Source organism: Papaver somniferum, chromosome 4 (genome assembly GCF_003573695.1).
Source record: "Papaver somniferum cultivar HN1 chromosome 4, ASM357369v1, whole genome shotgun sequence".
Taxonomy (NCBI): Eukaryota; Viridiplantae; Streptophyta; class Magnoliopsida; order Ranunculales; family Papaveraceae; genus Papaver; species Papaver somniferum.
In genome coordinates this window covers 67,097,737-67,106,757 of record NC_039361.1, presented here as the reverse complement: position 1 = coordinate 67,106,757, position 9,021 = coordinate 67,097,737, and the positions used below count along the sequence as shown (strand labels likewise).

General features: G+C 35.0%; 1 protein-coding gene across 1 annotated transcript; it reads left to right on the top strand.

Annotated features, from left to right (window-relative positions):
- The first annotated feature begins 2,062 nt into the window (after window positions 1-2,062).
- LOC113275781 (cytochrome P450 78A5-like) lies at window positions 2,063-4,932 on the top strand. Its single transcript, XM_026525344.1, has 3 exons — window positions 2,063-2,130; window positions 2,326-3,523; window positions 4,021-4,932. Exons 2-3 carry the CDS (start codon window positions 2,552-2,554, stop codon window positions 4,621-4,623), a joined length of 1,575 nt encoding a protein of 524 aa, XP_026381129.1. The 5' UTR covers window positions 2,063-2,130; window positions 2,326-2,551; the 3' UTR covers window positions 4,624-4,932.
- Window positions 4,933-9,021: the final 4,089 nt, after the last annotated feature.

Below are 9,021 nucleotides of genomic sequence, written 5' to 3'. Positions count from 1 at the left end.
TATGCAAGTTGAAGGCAGCAACACTTTTCGGTCAACTTATATGACATAGAAATATCTCAGATATTGAGCTTACGAGGGTGAATCCGGGTTATTCTAATTTTTTTAACAGGTCCCATCGACAAGTTGTGCAGCTAGCTTACCCCAGTCATTCAATTCATTCCCAATTGACATCTCATAAACTATGTTTTAGTTTTGACTTTGGACTCAAAAGCTATGACTTTTGGCATTTATCAAAGGAAATTTGTCTTCTTAAAATGACCATTCAAAGTGTACAACAAATTTTGTCTTTCCTAAGTACCTCGTACACAAGCTTTTTTTAGTTTTACTGGTCCTTTCAAACCCCTAACATCTGGTAGCATGACTGATCGGCCAATGCAATGGGTAATGGAAGTATAAGCTGCCCCCAACTGTGTGTTGTTTTATCATCATGTGTCTCTATATCTCAGAGTTGGTGGTATCAATAAGGGCTAGTTGGAGCTTGTTTTAAGTTCAAAAAATTATAGTTTTTATGCAATTTGGATGTTTAGAAAGGGAAGGTTTTAGTAACTTAGTTTTCCAAGTTTGGATTGAAGTATAAAATAATAATAATCCGAAAAGGGCAAATTACAACTTGGATGGGAGATAATTATTCATTGGTTCAATTGCTTTTAATTTTCGAGAGATTTCTTTTCAATTTTAGATTATATATTGACTGACTATGGATTTTGATGTGGATATTGTTCATTTGTTCTCCTCCAAGTGCGTCTGTCAAATCATTCGAATTTGAAATAGAGATTTGATATACTAAGGTCATGGGCTATGAGATAGATTATTTTAACAGCCTCTTCCTTTCAAAATGACAAAAGAGTGGAGCTGATACAAGGACTAGTTCTCACGTTTCTTTTCATTGTGGATGCAGAGGATTGCCAGATAAATTCTCATTTGAATGAGATTTGATGTAGTCTAGTCTAAAGATCACTATTCTATGTATCAAAACATATATATATATATATATTTTTATTTTTTCGTACAAAAGTTTTGTTTTGAAATTTTAAAATATAAAAACAAAAAACAAAAGATTTGTGATGGAAGAAAAATAATTTGGATGGCGAACCAAGTGACATTTGTTTTCATTTCATTTTTATACGGTAAGTAAAATGTTGTTTTAACTCTATCTTTTTCATTCGGCAAACCATTTATCACGTAGTGAAGGGAGTTGCCCTCGACCCTCTACTCATAGTAGGATCAAATTTGCAAATTTGATCAAGTTTTTCATTTTAGAAGAAACTTTTCACTACACGACCCTTATTCTAAGACTAGTTCTCTTCTTGACTCAGTCACTAGGATGCATCTGATACCATGCCAACCTGATAGATATGCCGTTTAGCCCACCGCTCTGACCATGTACAAATAGTGGAGGATTTGGATACAACTTTCTCTCCCCTAGCCATCTGTTTTGCGGACGAAACACTATGAAGTACGAAATTAAGGTATAAACATGTCCAGAAACACTATAAAGTACGAAATTAAGGCATAAACACAAGTAGAAATCACTAACAAGTACGAATTTAAGATATAAACACATGAAGAACCAGTTAAAAGGTACAAAATTAAGATATAAACACATGTAGAAACACTAAAAATAAAAACGGAATTAGCCTTGTATGGTTTTGTTTGAATCGACATTAATGAATCTAATCTAGTTTAGCTCACTAAGTCTATTTGACTAGTCAATGTACACTCAACATTGTATATCAAGTGCTAAAATATATCGACTTCTTGTAACTAACGTAGTTGGGTTCATAGATAAGTCTTTGTGATTCATTGTTCTTTGGGGTATGTTGAAGAGCCCTTATATAGTCTTCTCCACAGGCTCAAGTGGTTAATAGATAAATTACATGAAATTGACAGTGGTCAGTTGAATTATTGTTAAGAGCCGATTATGAACACCAACAAAATGGATAATTTTATCGGGATGTACCACTTGACACTTGCTAATTTCTTTTGTTGAGGATATATCAGCGACTATAATTTAAGGTTGACTTCAGTGGCAAAATTGTAATTATATAAGGGCGGTTAGGCTCATAAATCGAAGTTGATTCGACTCCCGTTTGCTGTTATTGGCATCCTCCAACATCACTAAAGAACACCGTAAAATTTCTTCCTAACTTTTCATGTTCCTTTCTTTTTTTCTTTTTCTTTTTGTTCATTATGGCCATTAGCTACAGTTATTATTGCGATTAATGGAGAAAACATTGATTATTTGTGTGAACCATACGATTAAATTTTTCATTTCCTGAACTGGACGTTTCAGATTAATATATATTTTAATTTTCTTTTAAACAGGAAATTAGATTTCGGTTTTAATGTTTTTCTGAAGTCTGAAACACCTATAAAAGAGACAGTTCAAACACACTCTTCGCTTCTTGTGCTACGCTCTATTTCTCTCTCTGTCTCTCACCTAAAACACTACTTTCTCAGTACCTGAATACCACCAAAGCCCATATTCTGATCTGAATACCACTAATCATCCATTTCTAAGCTTACCCATTTACTGAAAACCACTCAAAAAATGTCAACAGCGTACAACCCTTTCATCTTCTTTTTCTCCCCTGAAACTTGTGCGAGTCTGGAGTTATGTCTCTTTGCTCTAATGGCTATTGCTGTGTTTGGGTTTTGGCTAACACCAGGAGGGTTAGCTTGGGCTTTATCAAAAGCTAAGAAGCAACATCAAGCAAAAACAGCTATTCCTGGTCCTTCTGGTTTACCCATTGTGGGTTTGCTTTTTGTTTTCACTGGTTCTTTAACTCACCGTTTACTAGCTAAGCTGTCTCAGAGCTTCAAAGCTGTACCGTTAATGGCTTTCTCAGTTGGGTTTACTCGTTTCATAATATCTAGTCATCCTGATACAGCTAAAGAGATTCTCAGTAGTTCTGCTTTTGCTGATAGGCCTATTAAAGAATCTGCATATGAACTTCTTTTTCATAGAGCAATGGGGTTTGCTCCATATGGTGTTTACTGGAGAAACTTGAGAAGAATTTCAGCAACTCACTTGTTTTGTCCGAAGAGAATCGCTAGTTTTGGTGCTTTTCGAAGCCAAATCGGTACCAAAATGATTGGGGACATCAAGGGTTTAATGGGTGTAAAAGGAGAGGTTGAGATAAAGAAAGTGTTGCATTTTGGGTCTTTGAACAATGTCATGATGAGCGTTTTTGGCAAAAGTTATGATTTTGAAAATGGAAGCGGTGATGCGTCTCATGAACTTGAAGCGTTGGTTAGTGAAGGATATGAACTACTTGGAATCTTTAACTGGAGTGACCATTTCCCGCTTCTTGGACTGTTAGATTTGCAAGGAGTGAGAAAAAGATGCAGAGATTTGGTTTCCAGGGTTAATATATTTGTGGGGAAGATTATTGATGAACATAGAAGCAAAAGGGTTGATGGTGTTTTGAACAACGAAAGTGTTGGTGACTTTGTTGATGTGTTACTTGATTTAGAGAAAGATGATGGTCTTAGTGACTCTGACATGGTTGCTGTTCTCTGGGTAAGTCTTTTCTTTGAGTCTTTGACTATACAAAAGATGTTCTTTTTGTTTTGTTCTGTTCCTGGTTTATCTGATTACCCAACAATATTACTTGTTGCTGCATATTTCTATATTTGTTTTTTCCACAATACATGACTCTTTTGAGATGTTTTCTGATATAAATGTTCAACAAATTGTGGGTTTCATTTTGTTCTTTGCAGTTATTTTTTATCGTTGGTTCATATTTTAGTTGGAAGTTGGAAGCAGTTAAGCACTGAAGTAGGTTCTTAGGAGTCTTAGACTCTTGTTATAGGCAGGGCCAGTGTAAAGTTATGTGTGCTCCTTTTCCTTCTTTTGTTGTTGTTTTTTTGTGTGGTTTCTGCAATACGTCTTTTCTTTCTATACACATATACATGGGTAGATCATGTAAGAATTAAATGTTTACCTAATGTCTTATATTTTCAGTAAGTACTAGTTGTGAGTCTTGATTCTAACTTTTGTTGCATTTTTTCTTTCAGGAAATGATCTTTAGAGGGACTGACACAGTAGCAATTCTACTGGAGTGGATTCTAGCAAGAATGGTTCTACACCCAGATATTCAATCAAAGGCACAAGCTGAAATAGACGCTGTCGTCGGAGCCTCCAGGCCTGTTTCGGACTCTGACCTTCCCCGCCTTCCATATGTTCAAGCAATCATTAAAGAAACACTGAGAATGCATCCACCAGGTCCTCTTCTTTCATGGGCTCGTCTCGCTATCCACGATGTTCATATCGGTAAGAACTTCATCCCAGCTGGAACTACTGCAATGGTTAACATGTGGGCAATAACTCATGATGAGAAAATATGGTCAGAGCCAAATGAATTCAAACCACAAAGATTTGTGGATGAAGATGTGAGTATAACGGGTTCTGACTTGAGGTTAGCACCTTTTGGGTCTGGTAGAAGGGTCTGCCCTGGAAAAGCTATGGGAATTGCTACTGTTCAACTTTGGCTTGCTCAGTTACTTCAAAGCTTCAAATGGGTTCCTTCTGATAATGGTACTGTTGATTTGTCCGACTGCCTTAAATTGTCTCTTGAGATGAAGAAGCCTTTAGTCTGTAAGGCTGTTTCTAGGGGTTAGTGGTCCTTTAATGCTATCTTGGTTGTGGCTTGGGGTTTGTTTAGTGGATTTAATCTGCTTAATTTTGGGAACACTTGGTTAGTTTAGAAGGTTGATTAGGTAGTGGGTTTTCTTCTAACCTTATTCTAGATATGTTTGGTTTGTTTCCTGTTTTTTAGAATTCTCAGTGTTTTATATAGATGAACAAAGTAGGATTATATGTTTTCTTTTGGTGATAGATAAATGGTGGTGCACTGAATGGCTTTATATGTATGAATACATCTTTTGACAGTATATGAATGGAATTCCTGATGTTTATTGACCTCTACAGTTTCTTGGTGCACTTTATGAAAATTGTTGCCAAATTTCTTAAATCATGACACACTTCATGCTATGTTTTTGGGATGACAAATAACGCCCTATGCCTTTTCATGTTTGACACAAAATGTCACATGATACATTTGTGGTGAATTTAAATTTGTTAGGCCATGTTATCCCCATGTGTTGTTTCATATTAGTTTCATGTCAATAACTATGGAAGTGTAACTTGAAATTGATATTTTTCTTTTGTTTACTTTGCAAAAAAAAATGTAGAAAACTCGCCACTTGGCAGCGCGGCGTGTTTGTACTATGTCATGACTCTTTACCTTGGCAACTACATTTGATATTTTCATCTACTTATTGCATTCAAGAATTGAGATGATTAAAACAGATGTATGGCCATCCACTACTTTGAATGAAAAAGCTTCATTGCTTTGTTCATAAACATACAAATAACTTTCTGCTTCTTTTATCACTAAATATCACCTTTTGAGTGATTCTGCATCACATTTACTTATGGGTCTTTTCCAAATGTAGGAATTATCGATAGGTGCTATTATAGTGTTCTTACTTAGTGGCAGGTCCACCCATTAAAGCCCAGTAACCGGAGGTCCATAATTAAAACAAAACATAAAAATGGACCAAATTTTTTAAGTCCAGGTCCTACACACGTGTGTAATCTATTACGTGCATTTTAATAATTCCCAAAATGGCCTTCACTATAAATATAACAGAAATAAAAGCCACATTTTCTCAATTTTCTTCTCAGATCCGTTTTCTCTCGCTCGCTCTCCTCTTCTCTGCTGCAGCCGCTTATGAAGTTTAGACCTAGGGTTTGTGAAGATGTTTCGTGGTTTTACAGGTATGTTATGTAATCTTTTCTCCATTTCTTCTTTGTTTTTGATTAATTCTCAATTGAATCATGAAGATCTGATTGATTTCATGATGTTTTCACTTTCTTTTTCCAGTTTTGGTAGTTCGATTTCATGATGTTCTCTACTTTTTCACGTGCTGCTGATTTTTAGACTATGAATCAACAGTACATATTTGATGTACTGAAATATACTGCTCTAATTTTGTTTTTGTTTTTTATAGTTTTGGAGATTTTTCTTGTTTGATCCAGAAGTACATATACGGAATACTCAAATTAAAGTGTTTCGATTCTATTTTTTCATAGATTCGCTACTTGTTTTTCACATGCAGCTAAATTTTAGATTATGAATCAGCAGTACATATATGGTGTACTGAAAAATTATGCTTTAATTTTTTTATTTTTGTAGTTTTGGATATTCTTCTTCTTCGATCTAGAAGTATATATATGGAATACTGGAAAAAAAAAGTGTTTCGATTCAGTTTTTTATAGTTTCATTACTTGGTTTTCACATGCAGCTGATTCTAGTTCCATTTTGGTTTTTTTTATATGCTTTTGAGTTGCTTTTGTGTATTAATCATCGGTACGTATATGATATATTTGTGGATTTTAATGAAACAAGTTCAGATCTAAATAAAAAATCATGTTTTATGTTTATTTCATTAGTAGATCTGATATTTTTATGGTTTTTGGTTTGATTTTCAATTTTCTTTTGTGTATTAACCATCAATACTTATCTGACGTATTGTTTTCTTTTTTTGTTTACTATGAATCTATAGGTTTTCTCTTATTTTTTTGGTTTGATCCAGGAGTACATATATGTTGTACTGGTTGAAACTTCTTCTGATTCTGTTTTATTCAGAGTTTTGCCACTTTTTTTGGTTTGATCCATGAGTTCGTATGTGAAATACTGAAGTATGTGCTTTGATTCGGTTATATTCATGGATTCATCACTTCTTGACATGTAATTGAGTTTTTAGTTTATGAATCCGCGGTACGTATATGTTGTACTGATAAAAACTTCTTTTAATTCTGTTTTATTCATAGTTTTGCCACTTTATTTTGGTTTGATCCATGAGTACGTATGCGAAATACTGAAATGGATGCTAGTTTTGTTGCTGTGTTTTAATATTGTTATATTCTGGTCACATTTACAGGTTCAATATGTCCAACGGATACATACTCTATATGTAAGCAGTGAGGCAGATACATACTTAGATTTGTACGTAGTGTAGCAGATATGTACTCAGATTTATAAGCAGTGTACCAGATATGTACTCAAATTTGTAAACAGTGTAGACACACACGTTTGGTAGTAATGGGTATTATGGACATTTCCATGTTTTAATTAATTTTGGGCCTGCGGATAAAAAAAAGATCCGATTGGACCCTACTATAAATAACTATATGGGCCTAGGACCAAACAAGAAATTTTCCTTTCCAAATATCCTTGGTATGTTAATTAGAAAAGATTCCTAGATGATTACAGAGTCTAATTAACAACTTGATTATCCTTAGCAGTGTTAAGATCTCTTCATTTCAATTGCACTTTGTAGTACAATCTACAAATGATTGAAGAATAAGAACCATAACCCACAAATGATACATCTCACTGCTTTTCATGTTATTCCAAATCCATTACAGAATATATTTTGCAATGGGGTGTGCCTGTAAAAGTTTTTTCTTTCTTTTTTCACCCATAAAAAGGAGATGCATTAGGCCTTTGAATATCCAAATGACTGTTTTTCCCAAACTAGTGCAACTTGCTTTGTTTGCCTCTCATTATCTCCCCACTCTTTGTCATTGATTCTCATGTCTATCTCTTAATATTCCATACTACCCCATTGTCTTCATAGATATTGGTTTAGGGAAAAAACTAAGATTGACATCGATCTTATATAGAGACAATACGTAAATCTTGTCTAAATTTGGAATAATTGGTACTCGCGCATCATATCTACGCATTTCATCGATAGGTCGACCTCACCGCCTTAGACATCTATTTTGTCGAGTGAAACGGAATCAATTCATCGCGTATTTGCTTTATTCCGATTGTCCCATATTCGTTTCACCGTACCATATCATGCATTACACCACTACTGTGTTGATCAAGAAAAGCTAAAGTTCACATTTGAATTACACTACTCGGTCATACACGACATTAGTTATGATAGGTGGTGCTTGGGCTAATTTCTGATGTTGCTTGTTAGCACACTCCTGCTGCATGGATTTATGCCTAATTTCAAATATAAACTAGAGATGTTGTTCTTAAAAACAAGATTTAGTGTGGAAAAAAATGGAAAAGGAAAAGAATATGGCGGGTACAAATCTAGCTAATCATAAACCTAGATTAGCCATGGGGCGGGTATACCAATCCCCAGTCACTGCCCCGTTCGTAAAAAAAATACCCATACCCGCTCCGTTATCCGCATGAATTGGGGCGGGACGGGTATGGAGAATACCCGTATGGGGCGGGTTTCCCATGGATTATCCGTAACAGGTGTTAATACATAAACCTAAAATTTTAGATACAGAAATTAAAATGATCAAAAGAATCTTTATTAGCCGACTAATTAGTGTTTTTACTTTTTCCTTTCTCATTCTATTTTTGTCCATGTTAACCATTTCATTACCTTTCATTATAATATCATTTTCACTATTTTAACTTTTAGAAAATGTTTTTGATCACAACAAAGAAGCGAAATTGATAAATATAAAAGAACAATCAAGAATATAATAAATGAAAGAAAGCCCCACTAAGTGCTGGAAGTATAAAAACTCGATACAAATTCATGCATAAAAGTTTAAACCCTTGTAATATGAAAGCTACGGGGCGGGTATGGGGCGGGGACCTTGAATCCCGTCCCCACCCCATTCCGCAGCTTAGATTTCGGGTATTACACATATCCAAACCCATCCCCATTTGTGCGGGTAAAACCCTACCCAAAAGGGACGGATACCCACATGGATGAGTTTGGGTGGGGCAAATGGCCATCCCTAAGCTAATGGCCATTTTAAAAGTTACAAAGATATATGGAGTTTACATCTGTCTCTGTAAGAAAAGAGCATACGTACGTTTGATCACGAGAAAGGGAGATAATATATTCCTCTGACTATATACCCATTCAGTTGGGGTTTTGAATCTTTCGATCTTGTTTTGATCTGGAAAATCATAATCTTTTAGCCTTCTCCATGAAGCTAGCTAGCTATATCTCTTCTTCTCATGG